The sequence below is a fragment of the Sapajus apella genome, unplaced genomic scaffold (genome assembly GCF_009761245.1).
Source record: "Sapajus apella isolate SASKATOON/1434 unplaced genomic scaffold, GSC_monkey_1.0 scaffold63, whole genome shotgun sequence".
NCBI classification, from domain to species: Eukaryota; Metazoa; Chordata; class Mammalia; order Primates; family Cebidae; genus Sapajus; species Sapajus apella.
In genome coordinates, this window is record NW_022437003.1 from 7,461,083 (window position 1) to 7,488,059 (window position 26,977).

Here is a 26,977-nt window from a genome sequence, read left to right on the forward strand (position 1 = left end):
CCCTTGAGAAAATTTACTTGAGCTTAAATTATCAACTGTCACAACTTCCTTGAATTCTACTTCCCAAGATTTTGTAGAATTCTTCTCTCTCATTGTTTTAATATATTTTTTTGAGAGACAGGGTCTTGCTATACTGTCCAGGCTGGCCTCAAACTCCTAGGCTCAAGGAATCCTCCCACCTCAGCCTCCCAAGTAGCTGGGACTACAGGTGCATGCCACCATGCCACCATGCCTGGCTTATTTTACTGTTTTTTACTGGAACATGTTTGGCCACAAATATAGGTGATTGTTGTATCTGAGGGACTTTAGGCTTTCATAATTGGTACACTCGAAGTTCACTGCTTCACCCTTTGAGAGTTATAGCACTGTGGATTGTGGGAACACAAACAGGGTGTCCCTCTTCCATTCTGTTCTTTCCGTCCTCATCCTCAGAAGCCTCTGCACTAAGTGGTGGCTTGGCAGAGCCTACCGTGGAGATGTAGTTTGAGGGCTACTTCCATAGAAGTTTCTTTTTTTTTTTTTGAGATGGAGTCTCTCTCTGTCACCCAGGCTGGAGAGCGGTGGTGCGATTTCAGCTCACTGTAACCTCCTCCTCCCTGTTCAAATGATTCTCCTGCCTCAGCCTCCCAAGTAGCTGGGACTACGGATACCCAACACCATGTCCAGCTAATTTTTGCATTTTTAGTAGAGACAGGGTTTCACAATTGGCCAGGCCAGTCTCGAACTCCTGAATTTCTGATCTGCCCGCCTCGGCCTCCTAAAGTGCTCGGATTACAGGCGTGAGCCACTGTGCCTAGCTGGTTCTTATGCATCTCTGGCTCCTGACAATGAAGGAAAAGAGAATTTGAGGCAGGACAGCAGGAAGCAAGGCTGGGAAGATGTGGCTGGCATTTAGATTTCCATTTGAAAATGCATATACTTTTTGGAAAAGTGTGACCTTGTCAATAATTACCAACCCCTGTAGTTATCAATCAGTCCTTTCCCAAGGTCAGTGGAAATCAGCCCTGAGTCATAAAGGGGCTGACAAGAAAGGAAGACGAGAGAGTGAGAGGTGGGAGTTTGTATGGCAGGGAAGGGTGGGGGTGAGTCCAAAGTCACCATCCCTGTCGTTTCCCAGCTAGCCCTAGACCTGATTCTCACTGGTTACCAAGCCTGGGAAAGCTGGATGGCACCGGTAACCAGAGGCTGGTGCCCTGGGCTGGAAAAGCCCAGCTGATCGCTGCAGGTTCCTGGCAAGTTCTGTAACTGAACATCTGCGGGCTTTGCTCTCTCCATCTGTACGTGGCATATAACATTACTTACCCACGCGCTCTGGCATGACATTGTGAAAATTAACAGGTGATAAGAGAATTTTGAGATCTTTTAATTAAAAGGTCCCTCATAAATATTCACATAAAATGCCATCAGTACCGTTTATAACAAGACTGAGGAAAAAAACCCCTCAGGACTGGGAATCTAGCTATTTCACTATTTCTATCTGCCCTTCTACTTATATCTCAAATTCTCTCCCTGCAGAATGCACCATCATAAAACAAACACTGTCCCTTCTACTCTCTGGTTGCAAGTAAAGAAATCAAACAACAGTGTTTGAATTTTGCATTTTGGAATCACTTCAGAGAATCTTCATACTATACCTATGAAGAATGATTTTTTTTTTTTTTTTTTTTTTTTTGAGATGAAGTCTCACTCTGTCGCACAGGCTAGACTGCAGGCGCGATTTTGGCTCACTGCAACCATTGCCTCCCAGGTTCAAGAGATTCTCCTATCTCAGCCTGCTGAGTAGCTGGAATTACAGGCTCCCACTACCACACCTAGCTAATTTTTGTATTTTCAGCAGAGCCGGGATTTCACCATGTTGGCCAGGTTGGTCTCAAACTCCTGACCTCAGGTGATCCGCCTGCCTCGGCCTCCCAAAGTGCTGGGATTACAGGCATGAGCCACCAAGCCTGGCCTAAAGAATGATATTCAAAGGCAGTGAAATAAAATCATCTTTTGGTTAGGAACAGTTGTGGCTGGAGGAGCAACAGGGCGAGGATTCTGAGACAATGACACAATGCATACTTCGTCTGTAAAAGAAACGGCTCCAGGTGTCCAAGGCAGCTGACGAGCGGTCTCGAAACCACTTTCTCTACTGGGTTTTCTTACTCAAGACAATTCTACCTGAGACAAATCTGCCACAGTCACATTTCCTGGTCAGCCACCTATGGTTGATTCCATATAAATCCGGTTCCAAATAAACTTGGTTCCATATAAACACTATCCCCAGGCTTGACTGACATGGCACACATGCTCAGCCCCAAATGTATTCCACTTGATTTTTCAATTTGTAAACCACCCAGGAAACATGCTAGATAGAGATGAAAAGTGAGGTGTTTACAAACTGGCAATGAAATATGATATTTATCCTGTCAGCTGAAATGAGCCTGACAGATGTATTTTTTGTTAAAAATAAAATTGTGAGCCATATCACATTACCCTCCCGATGCCGCCAGATGCACAGCGTATGTCTGACAAAGAGGCACCCCTGTGGTCATTTGAACCAGGCTGCGGGTTCCCACAATTAATGACACAGGAGCTTGTGACAAGGCCTTGCCTGAGAAGGGGGGCCCCACCCAAGCACTGAATACACAGACGCAGACTCGTGAAACTGCTATAGAAATGATTCTTTTCTTTCTCCGCCCACGACATCCTCCCTATCAGGGAAGAGCTCTGGAAAGGAAATGAATGGAGCTCATCTCTGATTTTGGTCTGAAAAGACTCCGTCTAAAAAAAAAAAAAAAAAAAAAAAAATGGAGTCCATCTGTCTTTGATTTTGGTCTGCAAAAATAATGGAGTATGTGGTCTTTTTTTTTGGTCTGCAGAAATGGTTCTCATCTCAGGCTGGCAGACCAAGGACATAAGCTTGGGAGTGTAGCAGTTGCCACTCTGCTCTCTGGGACTTTTCTTCTCACTGGATTCACACAACTCCAAGCAGGAGTGACCAGAAACAGACAGGAAACACGCAGGAGAGAACCTATGGGGCGATTTCTAGGGCAAGCTCCTCTGGGTTTTTTCAGGGTGCTTGTGTGCAGGGTTCATGAGCGCTTCTCATCACTGAGCAGTGGGCTGGTAGCTCCTGGTGTGAAAACACCCCTGCCAGCCAAGCCAGGAAGAGGGATCTCTCAGCGGCCTTCATGGTTGCGCTTCTGGAAGGCTTTGTGGCACAGTGGTGGAGCCGCGCATCTGAGAATCCTCTATCAAGGGCCCCTGGGGCTCCATGAGCGTCTGGATTCCTGTCCTTTCACTCCTTTAGGAACCAGTGCTTGCTTCTTTCTCCCAGCGGCCTAAGCCCCGCCTTGTCCCACTGTAAGAATGAATCCCAGTCCAACGGTGTCCTCTGACGTCACCTTGTCTGCACCCTGACGAGCTGATCTAACCTGGGTACGTCTCCCTGACGTGTGGCCAAATGCACACCGATGTCTCTCCTTCACTTTTATGTGAGTTCTACGTGTCCACGTCAAGTCTCAGGAAGTCACTGAGATTTTCATAAGACTGTCCACAAAACTTAGAAAGGGAAACAACGGAGGAAAAAAAGAATTCAAGAAAATTGCTGAATGCTGTCTATGGACTCCTGGGAAGGAGATTTACAGATGGTACTCCCTCCCTGTATTGTTATCTGTGAGACTTTAGGAAATAAGAAAACAAGACACCACAAACACAGTATGATAGGCTTCATAAACAATAAAGACATCGAATAAATGAAATCCCACCAACTGGCAGCCTGACTCCTATGAAAAAACACTTTTGCAACTTAAAAGGGCAAATGGGCCTGGAACTCTCCACCTGAGCATGTTTGAATGAGCTCATGATGAAAGCTCCCAGAGAGAGAGAAGCAGCAGTTACTGGTACAGAGGAATACGTGATGGTGTAAGCCAGGACACGCTAGAACAACTGGCCCAAATGACGTTTGCATTGCACAGATAGTAACAGTAGAACAATGCCTGATAAATCCAGTGTTACGGCTGAGTGGTGTCCCCCCACTAATTCATATGATGATATTCTAACCTTAAGCACTTCAGAATGTGACCTTATTTGGAAATAGGGTTGTTGCAGATACATCTGCAACTTTTACATGAGTTGGTAAGGATGAGGTCGCACTTCATCTTGGCGGGGGTGGGGGTGGGGGCCCTAGTCTTGCGTGTCCCTATGGAAAGGGGAAATGTAGACACAGAGACAGACACAGGAAGAAACCACATGAACATAAAGACAGAGTATGATGCATTTACAAGCCAAGAAACACCAGATTGCCAGCAACCCACAAGAAGCCAGGAGGGAATCCCAGAAGAGATCTTTCCCTTAGGGTTCTGAGGGAGGGTGGCCCTACCCACGCCTTGACTTCTAACCTCCAGAACTATGAAAGAATACACTTCTGTTGTTTAAGCCACTAACTTTGTGTTGTTTTGTTCCAGCAGTCCTAAGTGACGAATCCACCTATAAAACAGAATAAGGGGCCAGGAGCGGTGGTTCACTTGGTCAGGAGTTCGAGACACAACCTGGCCAATATGGCGAAACCCCGTCACTACTAAAAACACAAAAAATTAGCCAGGCGTGGTGGTGCGCCACCATAAGTGATCCCAGCTACTTGAGAGGCTGAGAGAGGCAGGAGAATTGCTTGAACATGGGAGGAAGAACTTGCAGTGAGCCAAGATCACACCCCTGGACTCTAGCCTCGGCGACAGAGGGAGACTCTGTCTCAAACAAACAGGCAGAATAAGGAAGTTCAAGCTTTGAAAGACAGAAAAGAAAGGATTGTGATGAACATAAAATCAGGAACAGATATAACAGAAAATTTACTGAACTAAATAGAATTTTGGCACTGACATCATGAGAATCCAGAGAAAGCCATTGACTCAGCAGTGGGTGACTTCCTGTGCGCGAACTTCCCTCCATATGCATCTCTGTCACCTTAAAGAAACAGAAAGGCCAAGGCAAAGCTTCAAAGTGATCACAGGTAAAGAGAGTTGGTATTTAATGACGTGGGATAATAGTTTGATTTCTCTCCTTAGACTTTGGAGGAGGAGAGGATGGGGTGGAAAAGCTATGACAAGGCTGAGAGAAGGCACTTGCCTACGGTCACTTTGCTCTTTGAAGGCAGAGGAGGTATTTTCAGGCTTACAACAACTGACCAACTAAAAATATGAACAGTGCATCACAAAGATACATATCCATTTTGTCACTGTAGGAAACAAGACCAGACATTCATTTATAAGGACATATTTGGGAAACAAATGAATCAGAATGTTATGTAAGAATTAATAGAAGATAATGGAAATTGTTAGTAAATTAGCAAGTAAATTCTTGGAACTATCAGGTATTAACAGAATCTCCAAAGGACCTCAGATAATAGCTACAAATAACACTTGAAGGGGAATGAAAGATTCCTTTTGTTTCCTAGAAAAGAATCCAAGTTTGCTTAGTTAATTGAAATAAATAGAAGGGGTCATAATGGTTTTTCTGGAATATATTATTGTTAAAATGTTAACATCAGACTACGTAAGGTTATCCTTTGGCCAAGTTCAGAAAGAAATAAAGAGTTTAAAATCTGCCACAAAAACCACATAAATTAAAAGAGAAAGTAAGAAACCACTGCAATAAAGATGCATTTACTTGGGCTTCAGGACAAATAATGTATCGAAAAGCATGTGTGAACAGCCTACACTTGCTTATTAAAAAGAATTAAAAAGTAATTGACTGGATTAAAAAATAAAATTCAACAACCGTTTTAAAAAAATAATACATATTTAGGCCAGGCGTGGTGGCTACCGCCTGTAATCCCAGCACTTTGGGAGGCCGAAGTGGGTGATCACCTGGGGTCAGAAGTTCCAGACCAGCCTGGCCAACATGGTGAAACCCTGTCTCTACTAAAATAAAAACACAAAATTAGCTGGGCGTGGTGGTGCACACCTGTAATCCCAGCTACCTGAAAGGTTGAGGCAGGAGAATCACTTGAAAGCAGGAGATGGAGGTTGCAGTTAGCTGAGGTTGTGCTACTGCACTCCAGCCTGGACAAAAAGAGCAAAAATCTTACTCAAAAGCGGTGGCTGGGTATGGAGGCGGGTGGATCACGAGGTCAGGAGTTTGACTAGCCTGACCAACACGGTGAAACCTCATCTCTACTAAAAATACAAAAATTAGCTGGGCGTGGTGGTGCATACCTGTAATCCCAGCTACTTGGGAGGCTGGGGCAGGAGAATCGCTTGAACCTGGGAGGCGGAGGTTGCAGTGAACTGAGATTGCACCACTGCACTCCAGCCCGGGCGACAGAGCGAGACTTTGTCTCAAAACAACAACAAAACAAAACAAAAACATATTTAGCACCAAGTCATCTTGGTGGGGTTGGAGAGAATGGACTGAGATTGAGTCTGTTTGTATGAATACCAGAGCAAAGCCACGTTAGGCACTTCCATTTGTCAGGCGCAGTTTCTCATGCATGAATCCTACTTCTCTTGCAAGTCCCAGTTCAAGGGGCCCCTTCCTTGTGACCCCTTCTCCAACTCCCCAATCCCTATGCAGTGTTCAGGACTGCCACCTAGGGCCCTCCACCAGCCAGTACTTATTACAATGCCCTTATTACAATATACCATGTTGAGGTTTATCTTTTGCCCTCATTAGCCTTTGAACTTTTAGAGAAAGCAGTTCTTGGTGTCTCCAAGCCCTGCTCATCAAATTATGGAATACACTACATCTGTTAAAATGAAAAATACACAGATTAGGAAGAGAAGAATGGACATTCTGGGTCCTTGCATGAACAATGACACATTATACAGGTTCACAGCACATGGGTTGTCCAATGTGATTGGGATAATGCATTTGCTGTGGGGGAGGTTTCGGAGGGGAGGACTCAGATGCAGCCATAAGTTGAAAGGACCTTGCATGTCATCTTCTGCAGTCTGGAACTGATTGCATAGGCAGTGGATTATGGCAGGATTCCTGATTCCCTCTGTTTTCTGCTTGCTTTGTTTTGTAGCAACGGTTATGACGGTAAGAATGGAAGACAGCCTGGAGGAGGGGAAGCTTTGAGGCAGAGACTGGCTGAAGAGGCCACAATATAGGCTCTGTTGGAGAGTATTGCTTTTCTTCTATGTCTTTTCTTCATTTCATAGACTTTAAAACAGCAAACTTGTAATACCCTTATATTAAAAAAAAAATTAAAAAGCAGGTGATTTTTTCTCTTTCTCTCTTCTACCCCTTTCTTCTTTTTTCCCTCCTTCTTTCTTTCCTCCTTCCCTCTTTTCCTTCTTTCATTTTTACTTCCTTCCTCCCTTCTCCCCTTCTTCCCTCTCATCCTCCCCTCCTTTCAAAGCCAAGGGGAATGAAGTAGAGTTTTCAGATCCCGTAGATTCTCCTGTTACGGCATCATCAGGACTCAGAGATGGGTTGGATGTGAGGCGTGAAGGAAATGGAGGAGTCACAGGGACTTAGGAGTTCTAGTTCAAGAGACAGGGTGGCTTGAAGTTTCATCAGCTGGGAGAAAGAATGAGGAGGGAGCCCAGCATTTGGGGGAGGTGTATGTGGTACAGACGCACTGCATTTGAGCTCCTGGAGGACATGCAGACCCAGGGCCATGGAGCAAGAGCCTTCAGCTAGAGACACACCATGGACACCACAAGCAGATGAATGACAGACCCCACCATGGGAATGGATGAAACTGACGGGGGAAGAGAGCGGGTTTGAGAAAGTCCTCTTCTGATGACATAGAATGAATCTTGAAGGAATATGTACACTTAAGAGATAGAGGGAGGAACAGAAGTCAGAGAAAGAAATGAAGTGAAAGAATAGTTTTGTTACCCAAGAGAAGGAAACACTTTGAGGAGGATGATGGTCAGCAGTAAAATTTCTTCAAGGAGGCTGAATGGAATGAAAACAATCAGGAAGAGAGCAGGGCACTGGGAAAGTCTTTTTTAGTCAAATGATAAGGAAGACAAGAGGACAGGAGATTAAAAAGTGACAGGGAAGTGAGGACATGAGATCAGGGAGGACAGAGTGTTCCTAAGAAAACCAGGAGTAAAGAGGAGGACAGAGACATTTTAGGCAATAAAGGAAGATTTCTTTTTTTTTTAAAATAGTGAAAACGGATTTGGTTTTTAGACTAAACAGAAGGATCCAGCAGGTAGAGAAAGAAAGAAATGATTGATTAGATAAGGTTCTAGGAAGGTAGGAGGTCATGTCAATGACAAGTGAAGGGATACTTATAATGTTATCAGATTAAAAAAGTATTCTGAATAAAAAGCAATAGAGAGGCCCAGTGAGGTAGCTCACACCTGTAATCCCAGCACTTTGGGAGGCCAGGGCGGGTGGATCACAAGGTCGGGAGTTCGAGACCAGCCTGGCCAATATAGTGAGACCCTGTCTCTACTAAAAATACAAAATACAAAAATACTAAAAATACTAAAAATATATGTAGTCAGGTGTAGAGGTGTACATCTGTGGTCCCAGCTACTCAGGAGGCTGAGGTAGGAGGATCACTTGAGCCTGGGAGACAGAGGTTACAGCTAAGATCACAACACTGCTCCAGCCTGGGTGACAGAGCAAGACCCTGTCTCAAAAAAAAAAGCAATCGAAGGGTCACTATAGGATTGCAATAGATACAGGCTATATAAAAGAGTAAATGTTTATGCCCCAAGTGACATAAAATTTTTATATATTGTACATTAATTACATACAATTAATTTATATTTTATATATTATATATATATGAAAAGTGAAAAAACGCAAGAAGTAAAACTGAGATTGAGACCATCCTGGCTAACGCGGTAAAACCCCATCTCTACTAAAAATACGAATTACATAAGTTAAAACTCTGCTTAGGGTATACCTAAACAACTAAACAAAGAACAGAAGCAAAGTTAAAAATTGCAATTGTTAAGAAAAAACTAATAGTTATATAAAACAACCTAAATCACAGGATTACATTTAAATCACAAATTTCTTTTCAAGAAAAATAGATCTTTCCCCAAAATTAATCACAAGGATCTATGCTCTTCCTTATCTTCATAGGAACAATATTTTTTTCATAAGCAACCCATAGGTCAGGAGATAATTATGGGGAGGTCTTAATGATGATCTTGTTAAGTATGAATCTCCTCTGTGTATCCCCTAAGTACGGGGAGAAAACTCTCTTCCAGACTCCTTGAGATTCTCTAACTGTAAAAAGTAATTAGGGTTTACTTTTCACAAACACAAAGACAAGACAAGATTTTCAGAGACTCATTTAATAAGTGATCTTTGGAAAAGATCTTAATCATCTCAAATATCTGGGGTCTGCCTGGTTTATTTTGTCTCTTGTTGAGCACTTGTTATGAGCACTAGACACAGAGCTTGGCATTCCCTGTCAGAAGTACTGAATAATCATATTCTATTCCATCAGCCTCTCCCAGTAGTTATTGGCAGTCATTTCAGTGATTACTCACTACCTAAGTCAGCACTTAAATTGATTTGGAGACTGGGACAACCTATGAGCATCAAGAGTCAATGTAAGGGAAACAACTAAGTTTAGGGTAACCTGACTTGAAATAAAGGTACAAAAAAAGTCAGGGAAATTAAAGTGGCCCAATGACATGCTAACAGTGCAGGCAGCCCTGCACCTCACAGTTGCACGCCTTCATTACTGCCTTGTTACTACTGAACACCTACACTTCGCCTTCCCTTGGCAAAGGAGGCTGCAAAAGATGGAGAAAGAAAGAAGAAAATAAGGCTGGATGTGGTGGATCACACCTGTAATCCCAGCATTTCGGGAGGCCAGGGCAGGTGGATCACGTGGTCAGGAATGGAGACCATCCTGGCTAACATGGTAAAACTCCATCCCTACTAAAAATACAAAAAAATTAGCAGGGCATGCGCCGGTAGTCCCAGCTACTTGGGAGACTGAGGCAGGAGAATCGCTTGAACTCGGGAGGTGGAGGTTGCAGTGAGCTGAGAGCGTTCCATTATCCTCCAGCCTGGGTGACAGAGCGAGACTCCGTCTCAAAAAAAAAAAAAAAAAAAAGAATAAAATAAGACCAAAGTGGCAAAGTGGTTCAGAGAAGTATTGTGTGAAAAAGTTCTAAGGCGCATAGCCACGTGATCTGCTCACAGCTCCGTCCCTCACTTCTGACAAACCACAGGGAGAGGGTTATCTTTCTCTCCCCTCTCTCCTCACATACTTCCCCTTGTTCTTGTCTGTCTCCTTTTCCAATTTAAGCCTTGGGAGACGGAAGAACAAAGAAAAGCTGAATGAGGCACCAAGGCACTCCTGGCCACAGCCTCAGAACGCTGTGATTATTTGACTGCTACTTTTGAAAAAGATAATTCAATCTTCAGCAAGGTATTAGGGAATTACAGAATGATTTTGAACATAATCTGTCCAGTCCAGAGAAATGCCATTGAGAGGAAAAGTCAAGAGTTCTCACTTTCTCACAAAAAATATTTTTTAAATACAGGTGGTCCAGCGCTTTTCTACAAAAAGACATTTCAAATTCTAAAGAGTCAAATAAAATTAGGATTGATGATTATTTACTATGGCCATCCATCAACAGCTTCAGATAAGTAAGTTATGATATAGACTTTTTTATGAGCTGTACTGGAGTTAGAATTCACTAGGAACTCTTATCATCAACGTGAGCAGTATACTTATAACCACTTTATGGTACGTGGAGCCAGTTTCCCATTTTAAATAATTATAAAGGTTTTAGTTGTATCTTGGTTTGTGTGATGTATAGTTTGTCCTATCTGTGCTTAATTTGCTGTCAAGCTGGTAAAATATGAAGCTTCAAATTACAGCCCTGCTCCTATGGGGAAATATAATCCAATTATGACTATCCAAGAGGAATCCTGTACACATTCAACGATAGGATATTCAGCCAAAGAAAATGATGAGACTCCTGTTGTTCAAGTCATTTAAATCCAATTTGTGTGATGTGTTGGTCATTATTCTATATAGAGAATCCATCTGCACAGAGACAGGATAAACCCTCAGTTCTTCTGCGCTGCAGTTTCTGTAGTTCAAGCTGCATAATTATCATCTTCAGAGGACTGACATTGGACGTTCACAACAATTTCACTGCCTCAAGAAAGTACTGTTTTTCACAATTTACATGAAAACTCTGCACAGGGAAGAATCCATCTAATTGGAACATTTTTCAGCAGCATTTAAATATCAGGCCAGCTGGATCTCCACAGCCCATGTGAATTTAATCAGCACATTCTTCCCGGAACCTATATTCTATAATCATCGAAAGCTTGAGTGACATCTGTCACCTAAATCTGGTTGCCGTCATTTCTCATCGTTAGCACCACACATCTAGAAATGAACCATTCTGTGGTCCCCTTAAAGGCATTCACTTTGTAAAAGTGGGGGGGGGGTAAGAGAAACGAACCTTTGAAATGAAATGCCTCACCAACAGCATTTAGCTTGTTCTTCTCTAATCTTTCCTTTTCCCATAAGGAATACTCTTTCAAGGCTGATCCAGGACTTACATGCTACACTGATCAAGTAATAACTAAGTCCTTACCAAATACAACTCCAAACAACTAGTTCCTTTTCAGTAAAGGATAACAGCATCACCAAGTAACACTGTCCTTTCACTCGGTTCCCTTCCCTGCACCACTGTAATTCATGAACCTAGCTTTTATTCCTCAAACAAACAAGTGACTCCGAACCCGAGACTCTCATCAAACTTGGCATCTAATAAAAAATACTGTGGGCTGGGCCTGGTGGCTCATGCCTGTAATCCCAGCACTTTGGGAGGCCGAGGTGGGCAGATCACCAGGTCAGGAGATCGAGACCATTCTGGCTAACATGGTGAAACCCTGTCTCTAGTAAAAATACAAAAATTAGTTGGGCATGGTGGCAGACGCCTGTAATCCCAGCTACTCGGGAGGCTGAGGCAGGAGATTCGCTTGAACCCAGGAGGCAGAGGTTGCAGTGAGCCAAGATCACGGCACTGCACTCCAGCCTGGGCGACAGAACGAGACTTCATCTCAAAAACAAACAAACAAAACAAAAATTAATTGGGTGTGGTGGTGTGCACCTGTAGTCCCAGCTACTTGGGAGGCTGAGGCAGGAGAATAGCTTGAACCCGGGAGGCAGAGGTTGCAGTGAGCCAAGATCACGGCATGCACTCCAGCCTGGGCGACAGAACGAGACTTCATCTCAAAAACAAACAAACAAAAACAAAAATTAATTGGGTGTGGTGGTGTGCAAGTAGCTGGGGAGGCTGAGGCAGGAGAATCTCTTGAACCCAGGAGGCAGAGGTTGCAGTGAGCTGAGATTGTGCCACTGCACTCCAGCCTGGGCAGCAGAGAGAGACTCCATCTCAAATACCACAGTATGTCAGAAAAACAAAGAGTTATCAACTCTAAAGATCCCTGAGGCTCTGCGAATCTTCTTGAGGGGATGGAAAATATGCACAGAAAATAATAGTAGAAACGTTCTAAAATAACAGTTATTTTAGAAGTTACTTGTGGTTTGACAGAGACTACTACATAGGTGCTGAGGAAGTTCAAATAACATTACCCAGACCTTATTTTCCAAAGTATGTTCTCATGCAAATGAAATAATAGATGAAGACGTGCTAAGTGCTCTGACTGCTATAGAGTAGGCATGCAATAAATGCTTAGCGAAAGAAAAGCCTGAAAAATAAATTAATGGAGTTGAGGAAATGAAAGAGGGCTGCAGTATGTAAGATGAATAAGGCCTAACAAAGATCTGAAGCAACTACTTACAGGCAAATTTATCTAACAAATGATTCCAGATATGGAAACACTAGTTCTCAAAGCAGTGAATGCACCAAAACCTGACAAGAATATTTTTTTCCTCTTTAGTTTACAGGGGAAAAAAAAATCATCAAACAAGAAGGACATTTCCTAGGTGTTTGCCACTATAAACTTAAGTATGAAGCTGCACTGGGGAAGGGACAACAGCAACAGCAAAAACTGTGTTGTTTTCCTCTTTCTGGATTAGTCTGAAAAATGTCTTTCCCCTTAAATAAACAGACATCAGCAAATCAGGGGAGGAGCTAAAGGAGGGAAAATGGTAAATTTTGGTCTTTATTATTCTGGCAATGTTGACTAGTTCATTCAAAATCTACGTTTTAAAATCCCTGGAAGGCACAGTGGATTTCAACTAGTTTGGTGTGCGGCAGTTTGTCGTCCCCTAAAGACAATTATATAAAATTTATTTAGATTATTTGTAGTTTTAGTACTTATGCAAGTGCCTGCATTTTCAGTTACGAGCTAAATATACAAATTAAAAGTACTGCACAGTACGCCTTCCATGGAGCCCTCACTGGCTGGTGCACATAAACACTAATATCAAATGATGGTTTTGTCATGTGATCCACCCCCAGCACATACAAATATAGAACATGACCATAAAAAGTAACGAACCATGCCCTCTGCTAAGTAATTTATGACAGCAGATCCAGACTGGAATGCCAGCTGGAATCACCTTCTCCTGGCCTTCAATTTTCATATTTACAGCTTTGTACAGATGATAGAGACTACGTCCTGCAAAGAAGACCTAAGTTAAGGCTGCTGAAACAATTAACAAGTAGCAAATCCAAATGAAAGGTCAAAATATGCTTGGCTTTTAAAAAGATTTGTTGAATGACACAGTGATCTCTTTCTAAATTACTTTTTGATTCAGGTCAGAAGAGAAAAACTTGCAACCCTTACAACTTTTTATATCAGATTGATGGTGGCTAAGCAAATATTTAGCTTCACAGTGGAAAATGATATATCATTGAGAATTATTTTATTAAAAACACAAAGTGATCTCAATATTTAACTAAACGGAGAATAAAAAATTCCCTAGTCAAATATTAGCACATACGCAGTTTTATCATTTATGTAGCATTTGCCATCAAGGCAGTCTGGAATTCTAACAAACTTAGTATGGAACAGTTGATCAAACAAAGGATATTATCCTTCTTTATTAACCTTTACCCCTCAGATAATCTCCTGAATCCCCAGGGTGTGATAACCACCTCACTTCCTTTGGGCAGCCATTCATTATCTAATTCATGTCTTATACAAAGAGAGATGAGCTAATGTGCCTTATCAGATTAAAAAAAAAAAAAAAAAAAAGGTCACCATGAGTGATGTTCTAACAGGACAGGATCTTAGCAAATCCCTTCTGCCTCCACAGTCCTGGGTTTCTAAATACCTATAAAGCTACCAACTCATAGTCACAGCTCACAGGCTCACCCACAGCTTTATGTTGCTAAAGCAAACAGTCTGGGCAGAAGAATGACAGAATTACTCTCTTTTCTGATTACCTCCCTCTCTGCATCCTGATAAACTAATGATTAGCTTTCCTGTTGGGATTCAGCCCTGACTGCGTAGCTTCAGGCTGTCAACTCAAGCAGACCCTGATGATACCACACAAACCCCTGCCTCTCCTTCGTTCCCTGGTGTTTTACTGTGTGTTAACCAACATCTACATCCAGGACGAGCAGCAGCCCTCACACGCTAGCCACTATGTAATTACCAAGGTAATTCACTTGCCATTGGAAGGCTCATAGGAAAAGGAAAAAGGTTTCCTTTTGCCTCACTTCTCCAGCTTCTGCTACTCAGAAAGCTGCTGGTTAGATAAAAGCAATCTTGTAAGCATCAGAATGCAATCAGTTTTTACCTATACTACATGGATTATATTTAAGCAGATATTTCAGTTGAACTTAAATTAATATGCTTCTCCAGAAATTAAAAGCATATATAGCCTTTGGGTGCTTTTGAGTTGGTAGTGAAGAGAACCAACCCATTCAACAATATCCACAGGAGCAGAAACTTACACATATTTATGAAGTGAGACTATTGAGTTAATTTGGAAAAGGCCATAAAGTGAGTCACTTGTTTAGATTCTAAGGTGCTACTCCTTCCTTAAACTGCCAATCCAGACCACTGGGAAATACTATTGCTAAATGAAAACATAATTGAGCGTGATACAAAGAATGAAACTTTTTTTTTTTTTTTTTGAAAGGAAGTGTCGCTTGTCACCCACGCTGGAGTGCAATGACACAGTCTGGGCTCACTGCAACCTCCGCCTCCTGGGTTCAAGCGATTCTCCTGCCTCAGCCTCCCAAGTAGCTGGGAATACGGGCGCATGCCACCACACCCATCTCTACTAAAATTTTTGTAATTTTAGTAGAGATGGGGTTTCACTATGTTGGTCAGGCTGGTCTTGAACTCCTGACCTCGTGATTCACCCGCCTGGCCTCCCAAAGTGCTAGGACTACAGGCATGAGCCACCATGCCCGGCCTCAGAATGAAACTTTTTTACCTTTTATTTCTCTTGTAGTTTGTTTTAAAAATATATTTCTAAGATCAATGAAATAATTAGATATTTTAAAATCTATTAAAAATCTTTGCTGTGCACATATAATTAACAGTACTCAACAGAATATTTTCTTGATGCCTCTGTATTAACAAAAAGCCCAACTTTATAGCAATATTTCAAAATAGACATTTCATGTTACATTAGGGCCAGAATGACTTTATTGCGTTATGTTATCTGTCATATGGCCCTTGACAACAGAACTTAGCAGCACTAATTATGGCCAAATCTTTCAGGAAGATTCAGCAATTCTGACTGAGCAATGCTATGACATTTTCTGGGCATAGACTTAAGAAGCACTTGGGAGTTTGGCTTTGTGCTCCTTTGTTTGCTTTTCCTTTGCAATTTCTAGACCTGCCACTAGCACCAAGTAATCTACCCAAGGCATGCTCTGAGATCAGTCACATGACTACTTTGTTTGGCATTTAAAAATATTGGACAACAACTTGACATCTTATAGTTATGATAAAACATTTTATAGGCAAAAAGGATAAATTCACTGCAATTAAAAGAAATTTTGAAATTTTGAATACCTATATAGATATATCTATTCATACCCAAGTGCAATAAAAATTCAGTTGTTAAGAGTTCAAAGTTTTTCTTTTTTTTTCCTTGATGGATTCTCTCTCTGTTGCCCAGGCTGGAGTCCAGTGGCATGATGTTGGCTCACTGTAACCTCCGCCTCCCGAGTTCAAGCGATTCTCCCGCCTCAGCTTCCCGAGTAGCTGAGATTACAGGCACATGCCACTGTACCCCACTAATTTTTTGTAGTTTTAGCAGAGACGGGGTTTCACTGTGTTAGCCAGGATGGTCTCAATCTCCTGACCTCGTGATCCACCCACCTCAGCCTCCCAGAGAGCTGGGATTACAGGTTTGAGCCACTGTGCCCGGCCCAGATTTCAAAGTCTTTTTTGTTTTCCCTGGATGACTAGAGAAATGGACTATTAGTCTGGAAAATCCCTATGAATTTTCAGAAAGACAATACATTTCCACAGAGAGCGAGCTCATTTTAGCCAAAGCAAGTGACCCGCTCTAGCGGACTGGCCAGATGCTCACCAAATCTGTTACTTCTGCCTTCCAGGCATAAAGGTGGGTTAAATTCCCCAGTCTCCCTTGCAGCTAGGAATGACTGAATGAACGTGAGGTGACATAGGCCATTTCTAAGCCCAGCCCATAAAACCTTCCTGCATTCTCTTTTCCAATTCAGTGACTAAGGCCTTAGAGGAGCTGGGTGCCCCAAGATGGAAGAAGCCGAGTCCCTGAATGACCACGTCCAAGACTGGCAACTAAAAACACCAGAGCAGACCTTATGTGAGCAAGGAAAAAAAGTCTCCTCTGTTACGCCTTTGAGATTTGGGGACTTTTTGCTAAAACAGTAGGACAATACTGACTAATAATGAACTTCTCTACTCAGTCACATGACCCTTGCCTGCTTTTTCTCATCTAATCTTCACAGTAACTCTTTGAGGTAGGAACTATTTGTTATCCCTATTTTATTTTTTTTTGAGATTGAGTCTCGCCTTGTCGCCAGGCTGGAGTGCAGTGGCGTGATCTCGGTTCAGTGCAACCTCCGCCTCCCGGGTTCAAGCAATTTTCCTGCCTCAGCCTCCCAAGTAACTCAGGCTACAGGTGCGTGCTGCCACCATGCCCAACTAATTTTTGTATTTTTAGTAGAGACGGGGTTTCACCATGTTGGCCAGGACAGTCTCGATCTCTTGACCTCATGATCTACCCGCCTCGGCCTCTCAAAGTGCTGGGATTACAGGCAAGAGCCACCGCACCCGGCCTGTTATCCCTATTTCAAAGACAAGAAAACACAGGTTTAGAAAGTTTAACTGCCTTCCCCCAAGTGGGTAACCTGACAAGTTGGTTTGGTTAGAGTGGCTCAGTAGAAATGTATTATGGAATTTGCCAAGTTAATTCTCCCGTAGATAGTGAGAAAAAGATAGAAGATTCTTACTTAAACTTAGAAGACATAGATGAATTTGTTTTTCTTGCATTTGGATTAGCAGAGCTAATGAGTAGAAAATGTAAAATTCAAATTCAAGTAGGCCCAAGTCCAAAGTTTCTGCTCCTGACCACCCTCACCAATAAATGTTTTATTAAAATCCCAAACATATTTATGCTCGCTAATAATCTGGCTCTCTCATGCATCTAAATAATTAGCTTAAGTCCTAAGATCACTGCCACTAGGCTTTTTTGCTTAGTTCTATATGAACAAATTATTAACAAATTTGATGACTGCTCCATGCCTTAGAAAATTCTTAACGGAGAAAGTAGTGGGCGGAGGACCGTGCTGGGGTGTGTGTATTCACTCAGAGATGGAGGAACGGCCAAGAGGCATCGCTAACCCGCCTTCTCCTTCTAATTTTTCAGGTTGTATAAACAATGAAAGAAAAGAGAATCCGTTTTAGATGCCTGCTTTATGCTCAGGAAGGCACTATTTCCTTTTAAAGTACAAGTTCAAACAAAGACAAGAAAAGGAGAGGGAGGATAGAAGAAACGCTCTCTCTCTCTCACACTTATGGAGGAATACAGGATTCAGACTTCCCAGTCTTTGTGATAGAATCAAACCTATAGGGCAGCCAGCGACCATAACTCATCTTCCCTGAAGTTGAAAAACTTAAGATTAATTTTTTTCTGTATGTGCAGGTACATATTGATTCCATGCAAATACACATACATACACACGCACACACACGCATGCACACACACAGATCATTTCGCTGTCAGGTCATAGCAGCACAAGAATTGCTGGAGAAAATATGGAAAGCGTGAAGGCAGCAGAAAGCCTGCTGTACTTATGGCCCAACAGCTGCAGTTCTCCACCCTCTGGGTGCTTCTCTTCTGCTCCTGCAAACTACTCAGGGCTAGACTGGTGGGGCTTCAGTGGGAGACCTCCCAGGAACTCCCCTGATGGTATCTTCCTTGGGGTGGTGCCCGTCAAGGCATCACATGCGTGGTCTACAAGATGTTACCTTTGCAGCTCAGGCCAGAGTTTTGGAGTCACCCATGGTTAAAATCGTTCACACTCTTGTTTTCTCATCTCTTGCAGGTGATGTGATGTGGCCCCAGGCCAAAAAACACTTGTTCATGTCAACTAAACACTTTCTACAGTTCTTTTTTGACATAAAACTCTTATAAATGACTGTGTAATGTGGCTCTTATGTGTAGTGTCTGCAAAAAGGACCCTGGATAGTGAATAAAGGAATGGGCCCAGGTCCAGATCCTGTGGCTGGATTATTAATGTATCACTGAATATTGTTTTTTATGCTTGAGAATTAGAAATAGCATACTTTCCCTATCCTCACCTGTTGTAAAAGTAGATGAATAGTTGAGCAAGCCAGGGTGGGGGCTTCTTGGCCATTTTCCATGTGAGAATCCTTCCATCAACTGGAAGAGGAGGGGCTTGACAAACTGTAGCAAAAATTCTTAGACAATGGTAGGTACTGTAAGAACTGGGCCAGTCTTTGGCCCAAATATTATTTATATAAAATATAACAAGGAGAGACAAGAAAAGCTGAGATGTTTTGCAAATGGTTTATAATGTGTTTTATGTCATGAGCATGTAATAAATCAATGAAAAGGGTGCTTCTCAACTGCAAGGTGTAACCACTAGTGCATCTTAAAATTGGCCGGGCGTGGTGACTCATGCCTGTAATCCCAGCACTTTGGGAGGCTGAGGTGGGTGGATCACGAGGTCAGGAGTTCAAGACCAGCCTGGCCAACATGGTGAAACCCCATCTCTATTAAAAATACAAAAATCAACTGGGAATGGTGGTGCGTGCCTATAATCCCAGCTACTCGGGAGGCTGAGGCAGGAGAATTGCTTGTACCGGGACCTGGGAGGCAGAGGTTGCAGTGAGCTGAGATTGTGCCACTGCACTCCAGCCTGGGCTAAAGAGCGAGACTCTGTCTCAAAAAAAAAAAAAAAAAATCAGTTCAGTAGGTCATGACCACGGGACAGAATAGACCAGAAGAAAAATGTCAGAATGCAGTGCACATGGTAAGAGTACTGTGTGGGTCAAGGCTGAAAAGTTGGAATGCCCTTGTATTAGAGAATGCAGGAGACCTGTTTCCTCACTGCCAAAATGAGAAAGGAAATTTGAAATTGGGGGTCTGAATCCCTCGTCCTGCTTCTGCCAGGATAGATGGCAGGGTGAAGCTGGAGGAACTGAAAGGCACATTTTGATCTGTGGCCTGTGGTCTCACTAAAAAAAAAAAAAAAAAAAAAAAAAAAATTCAACATGTATGGAACTGGAGATTGTTACGTTAAGTGAAATAAGACACAAAAAGGCAAACACTGCATGTTCTCACTTATTTATGGGACCTAAAAGTTAAAATAATTGAAATCATGGACATACAGGGTAGAAGGATGGTTATTACCAAAGGGTGGGCAGGGTACTGGGGAAGCTGAGATGGGAGGTAGAGATGGCTGATGGGTACAGAAACAGTAGTTAGAAAGAATGAATAAGGCCTACTATTTGACAGCACAACAGGGTGACTGTAGTCAATAATAACTGCACATTTAAAACAACTAGGAGTATAATTGGGTTGTTTGTAACACAAAGAATAAATGCTTGAGGGGATGGATGCCCCCTTCCCCATGATGTGATTATTACGTATAGCATGCCTGTATCAAAACATTTCATGAATCCCATAAACATACATGCCTACTATGTACCCACAAAAATTTAAAAAATGTTCATTACCTTAGAGTTCAGCAAGAAGGGAAGAGAGTATCCCTGTTAGTGTTCTACTCTGTGTTACAAATTACCACAAACTTAATGGCTTAAAACAATATCCATTTATCATCTCACAGTTTCTGCAGGTCAGAAATCTGGGCCAAGGCAGAGTTAGGTTCTCTGCTGAGGGTCTCATAAGGCTGACATGAGCCACAACCGGCCACTAATGTTGGTTTAGTTTTGCCTTATGCTGCAGCAGCAAGAGTAGTCACTTGCATTCGTTAGCAGGATCTGAGGGACTCCCTGGAAGGTCCTCCAACCCTGAAAGATCTTCCCTCCCCAGTGCCCAAAACTCCTATTAAAGATCTATTCTGGCCGGGTGCGGTGGCTCATACCTGTAATCCCAGGACTTTGCGAGGCCGAGGTGGATGGATCATGAGGTCAAGAGTTCAAGACCATCCTAGCCAACATGGCGAAACCCCATCTCTACTAAAAATACAAAAAATTAGCCAGGCGTGGTGGGGCATGCCTATAGTCCCAGCTACTCGGGAGGCTGAGACGGGAGAATCACTTGAACCTGGCAGGCGGAGGTTGCAATGAGCCAATATTGCCCCACTACACACCAGCCTGGCGACAGTGCAAGACTGTCTCAAAAAAAAAAAAAATTCATTCTATACCTTTTTTCTCAGAGCCCTGTTACAGCTCTAAGCAAATAATTAAGAGTCATTTAGTAACTCATCCACTCGATATTAAGCTGATTTGCAATAGGTAGACAGACAGTGTGCCCAAGAAATAAACTTCTGTGGTTATTCATCACTAAAATTTTAAAGGTGTTTGTTACTGCATAACATAACATAACACGGCCTACTCTGATACCGAAATTGTAGGAGAAGAGAATACGAATTAGAGATTTGACTACCAAGGGATTCTGTGCTTGTCAGGATTTTGGATGTCGATGACTCAAGTCTTGCTGCTCAGTGTGTAGTGAGAAACCCGCAGCACCAGCATCGCCAGGGAGCCTGCTAGAACTACAGACTGTTGCGCCCCACCTGAGACCAATTCAATTAGACGCTGCCCTTTAACAAGATCTCCAGATGATTCAAATGAATGCAGAAGTTTGAGAAGCGGGGGATCTAGAGACAGCGGGAAATTAAATTCTGAAATAAATCTGGGCTCTAGGTGTAACAGTGAGAGCCATCCATCAGCACAGGCTTCGTGTGGTCCCCGGACCAGGAGTATCACATCACCTGGGGACTTTTTTAGAACCGCAGTGTCGTGGGATTCAACCAAGACCTACTGAATTGGAAACTGTAAGTGGGGCCCAGCAATCTGAGTTTTGACAACCTTCCAGGGAACTGCCATGCACGCTACAGTTGGAGAATTGCTGCTGTATGTCATTGAAAGCTGAAATTACAGCAGTTAATTCTCTTCCTCCTGAAAGAAGGAAGACATAAGACACAAATGGTTATAATAATTGTTCCTATGAGAAAATATGATCTGCATTATGATACTGATCTTTATGATACATCTTCTAGAATGCACGCTGGGTGGATCAAGGTCTGGCCACAGACTGTTTTCACCACTGTGGTGGTTGTGTATGACAGACACACCTGACAACAATGACTAGAGCATCCCCTGAGAGTGACCTTGTATGGCACATGTAGCTGAATGTGTTCAGAGTTTGCAACTAAGGAATCTGGGAGTGGCCAACCTGGAGACCCATTGCTCTTCTATGAGGAACAGCTGAGCCCCTGGTGCTTCCCGGGCAATGCCATGGAACACCAGCCACACAAGGGACGGATGCCTTTTGTTTTAGGTTAAATGCAGGTTGCCAGGTGGAGGCTGTTGGGGGAGGATGTTAGATGAAATTGCTATGTAAATTACATGCCTTTTGCAGGTGGTTGTGGTTCTCTTGTCCAGCCCTCTGCCACTGGACTCTCTCCCCTGTATGCAAGTGCCCAATAAAACCCCAGGTCTCGTTGGCTGGTTCTGGGTCTCTTCAGCCTCCTGAGCCTGTGCCATCCCCACTGGAATGGACAGGGGTTCCATACAACATGTGGCGATTGCTCAGGTCTGTTCCCTCACAGGTGGAAGTACTAGGATGGCGTTTGGAATAAAGAGGAAAGGGATATAGGGAAGGACCAGGAAGGGAGGTGGGCGTCATAAGCCTGCTCTGCATTTTGCTGGTCCTGGTCCAGGCCTGACTGCATGTGGAGCACTGTGACAAGTGCTGCCAGACATCTCCAGTGCAGGCCTCCCTGGGATCCAGTTTCTCTCCTTTTTATCAAGAATTCAGTAGAGCCAGGCACAGTGGTTCACACCTGTAATTACAACTCAGGAGGCTGAGGTGGGAGGATCACTTGAGTCTATGAGTTTGAGGCTGCAGTGAGCCAGTGATTGCACCACTGCACTCCAGCCTGGGTGACAGAGCAAGAGTGAGAATCCATCTTAAAAAAAAAAAAAAAGAATGCAGTAGAGTGAGAAACTGTAGACATGACCCAAGAATCTGCAGAGCCACAGGCTAAGCCACACAGTGTCTCTGACCATGGCTCATTCCGGAATGCCACAGACCCAATGCATTCATGCATTGTTCATTCATTCACATTTTCAGCCCATATTTGCTGAGTGCCTTTTTTGTCTAAGGCCTGGAAAGCCAGTGGAGAGGCCTCTGGTTCTGGGCTTAGGGAAGGGATGAAGTGGTAACCCAGTGAGGAAAGTCACAGCTTTTCCTCAACCTGAGAATCTCAACTGGACCACCTCTCCTCCCACTTCACAGAAAAGGCAGGCTGAGGCTGAACCTACAACACATTGCTTTGTGATTTCCCAGTTTCACTTTGCTCTTTTGCAAAGCAGAGATTGTGAAGACCAAGGAGGAAGATGCATTCATGGTGGAACACGGAGTATTTTCATCCCTACAGAGCCTCCTACGTAGGCTGTGAGCTAACTCCTCATTTCACACGGAGGGAGGTGATCTATCCATCTCGGCAGGGGGCTGACAGCTCTGGCAGAAAGTCAGAATCACCCGTTAAGCCTGCAGCAATCTCAAAGCCCAGACCACTCCTCAGACCAATGAAGTCAGAGTCCCTTGGGTTGGGACTCAGGTACTGGTATTTTAAAAAATTTTGCAGGTGATTCTACAGCACAAGCATGGCTGGGAACGACCGTTCCAGGGAGGGTCTCGGGTCCCAGGTCTTGCCTCTTTATGGAGCTGAGTGTCATCCCCTGAAGGTCAAAGGTCTGGATTCCCAGGATTCTTAGCTCAAATTTTTCAATTTCAAGAGTTTGTTTTGTATTCAAAGTGAGCTATTACATTTAAGCTATTGTGTCGTAATGTATACTCCATTTTTAATTTTCATAAACGTTACTAAACTTCAGATGCAGAATATTTAGCCAAAAGAACAATTTCTATTCTTTCTAACAAAGTATGCTGGTAGTAAGACCAGTTTTTAATGAATAATTTCATTCGCGACACAATCAGCATGGTCAAAAGTTGTCATTACGAACTCGTAATATAGGGAATGCAGCTATTTGCATGATACAATGTCAGTAGTTTGGGCAGGTGGTGATCAGACTTTGGTTTACAGGATGGGAAATTTACAGGGCCTGGGGAATGAGGCGGACCTCTGCCAACCATTACTTTGCTCTTAACATCTGTTCCCACAATTTTATTCCTTCTGTATTAAAATTTACGACGGGCTTTACTTGGCAATTTTACAATAGATTAAAAGTTGCTAAAACTACTACATTGGTAATATTGTTGCAGTTGGTATCAGATTCTCTAACATCGTTAAATATCTTTAACCTAAGAAAAGTTCATTCATATTCATGGTGGAAGAGAAAGGAGAGGTGGACTATGCCTACGTTCTTATAGATTCATGAAAATTCTTTCCTATTTTGGTGTTTTGAAAGCAAGGATCAGCAGCGTAGCCATCACCCAGGAGCTTATTAAAAAGCAGAATCTTGGCCAGGCGCAGTGGCTCATGCCTGTAATCTCAGCACTTTGGGAGGCCAAGGCGGGCGGACCTGAGGTCGGGAGTTCAAGACCAGCCTGACCAACGTGGAGAAACCTCATCTCTACTGAAAATACAAAATTAGCCGGGCATGGTGGCAGGTGCCTGTAATCCCAGCTACTCGGGAGGCTGAAGCAGGAGAACTGTTTGAACTTGGGAGGCAGAGGTTATGGTGAGCCAAGATTGTGCCATTGTACTCCAGCCTGGGCAATAAGAATAAAACTCCATCTAAAAAAAAAAAAAAAAAAAAAAAAAAAAGCAGAATCTTGGGTCACAATCCAGGCCTGTTGAGCCGGAAACTGCAATAAAGCTCCACAGATGACCCATAAACACAAAATATTTAACCACCAATTTAGCACATCTTTGCTACTTAGGAAATAGGAGCTAATCAAATCCATACATGCAGGTTAGAGATGGTCATAGATATGAACAGTCTTTGATAACAAAGCAGCTCAAAATCTGAGCTAAAAAGCAGTTGTAAACACTTCCTTGATTATAAAAAGGTTGTTGAGACTAGTATAAAGATGACATAAATCAACTCACCTTTTATGCTCGTGACGTCCTTTTGTTACAATATGAATTTGGCCATAATGATCTATTAGTAGTAAACAGACACATTGCTTTTTTTTTTTTTTTTTTTTTTTCAAAAGGGGTTTTTTAAAAAAAAAAAACCTGTCTACTATTAATAAGATTATGAAGAGAGAATTGTTCTATACTGTGATCCAGTTAGAGACACAACCTACACAAGTTGTTAAGTCTCATTTTTAGGAGGTCTCCTATAATAAATGCTTCTGTTGCCTCTTTGCTTTCTGTCTTGCCCTGGCTCTCAGAACATTCTCTTACCTCGTGGGGTTGTTGGTACTGAGAGGCCATCAGAAGGAATGCCCGCTGTGCCTGGAAAGCGCTGTGCACCATTTCTGCCTGGGAACAAAGAGGAAGATGGCAGTTTCAATGTTTAACTCCTAAACATTGTTACCATATAATCCGCCAATTCTACCCGCACGTATATACCCAAGAAAAATGAAAACATATGTTCACACAAAAACTGATAAATAAATGTTCATAACAGCATCATATAATAACCAAAACATGGGAACAACCTGACCATCCATCAACTCATGAACCAATAATGTGATATACCCATACAATGAAATATTATTCAGTATTTAAAAAAAAAAAAAAAAAGGTACTGACACCTGCTACGACATAGGTGACCCTTGAAAACATTATGGTGAGTAAATTAAGCCAGTTGAAAAAGAGCACATTTGTATAATCCCATTTATATAAAATGTCCAGGAGAAGCAAATCTATAGAGACAGAAACCACTACAGATGAGTGGGTGCCGGGGCTGCTGGGAGGGAGGAATGGGGAGTGAACCGCTAATGGATACAGGGTTTCTTTTGGGGGTGGTGAAAATGTTCGGGAATTAAGCAGTGTTGATGGTTTCACAAGCTGGTGAATATACTGAATCATACACTTTAAAAGGATGAATATTATGACATGTTAATTATATTTCAATAAAGTTGTTAAAAAATGTTTGAGCCTCAAAGTGCGCTTGTTTTCAAAGGCTGTCTCTCTCTTATCCTCTTTCATACTGTGCCCAAATTCTATTCTACACCTTCTCGTGGAAATTGTGTACTTTCTTCAATGGTCCCTTAACCCGTCCCCATGCAGATATTCTCACTGAAAGCCAGTGGCTCCTAATCATTAAGATGGGCCTGGGAGAGATTTCAGTGGCACTGGGCCCTGGTAGAAGGGGCCCCACCTGCCTGTAACACCCCATAAGGATACATGCAAGCAGGAATGCCCTCAAACACATATTCTCTTACCTTCACCCTCTACTCATTCAACTAATTTGTTAATTTTTATTTTTGTTTTTTGTTATATTAATTTTTTAAATTAAAAAAAATTACCTAAATGTATGAAGAAAAAACATCCAGATCACCGAGAATTAGCCATGTTGACATTTTTTTCTAGTTTTTAAGAAAATTCATGTAGTTATTCGGCTGGGTATGGTGGCTCACGCTTGTAATCCCAGCACTTTGGGAGGTGAGGCGGGTGAATCATGAGGTCAGGAGTTCAAGACCAGCCTGGCCAACACAGTGAAACCTCGTCTCTACTAAAAATACAAAAATTAGCTGGACGTGGTGGCAGGTGCCTGTAATCCCAGCTACTTGGGAGACCTGAGGCAGGAGAATTGCTTGAACTCGGGAGGTGGAGGTGGCAGTGAGCCGAGATCACGCTACTGCACTCTAGCTTGGTGACAGAGTGAGACTCCATCTCAAAAACACACACACACACACATAGAGACACAAGAAAAGAAAATTCATGCAGTTTTTCTTGTAAGATAAAGTGTATTAACTTAATTTTTTTTTTTAATGCAGAAAGTTTAAAAGATTAGGCAAAGCATGGTGGCTCACGCCTGTAATCCCAGCACTGTGGGAGGCCAAGGTGGGCAGATCACCTGAGGTCAGGAGTTCGAGACCAGCTTGGCCAACATGGTGAAACCCTGTCTCTACTAAAAATACAAAAACTAGCCAGGCATGGTGGCTTGTGTCTGTAGTCCCAGCTACTTGGGAGGCTGAGGCAGGAGAATCAGGTGAACCTGGGTGGCAGAGGTTGCAGTGACCCAAGATTATGCACTGCACTTCAGACTGGATGACAACGTGAGACTTTGCCTCCAAAAAAAAAAAAAAAAAAAAAAAAGAATGTTTCAAAGATTAGAGGTTTTTGTTTTTTGCCTGTTTGTTTTAGAGACAGGGTCTCACTCTGTCACCCTCGCTGCAGTGCAGTGTGCAATCCTGGTTCACTGCAGCCTCCAACTCTTGGACTCAAGCAATCCTCCTACCCCAACCTCCTGAGTAGCTGGGGCCACAGGTGCACACCACCATATTCCGCTAACTTTTAAAACTTTTTTAGTAGAGATGGGTTCT

General features: G+C 42.8%; 1 protein-coding gene across 4 annotated transcripts in view; it reads right to left on the reverse strand.

Annotated features, from left to right (window-relative positions):
* CAP2 (cyclase associated actin cytoskeleton regulatory protein 2) overlaps positions 1-26,977 on the reverse strand; it is a 146,911-nt gene that overhangs the window by 54,157 nt on the left and 65,777 nt on the right. For all 4 annotated transcript variants that reach the window (XM_032247653.1, XM_032247654.1, XM_032247655.1 and 1 more), the window contains one exon: positions 24,888-24,965. In XM_032247653.1, coding sequence (XP_032103544.1) covers positions 24,888-24,965 — 78 coding nt within the window. The remainder of the gene's footprint in view (positions 1-24,887; positions 24,966-26,977) is intronic.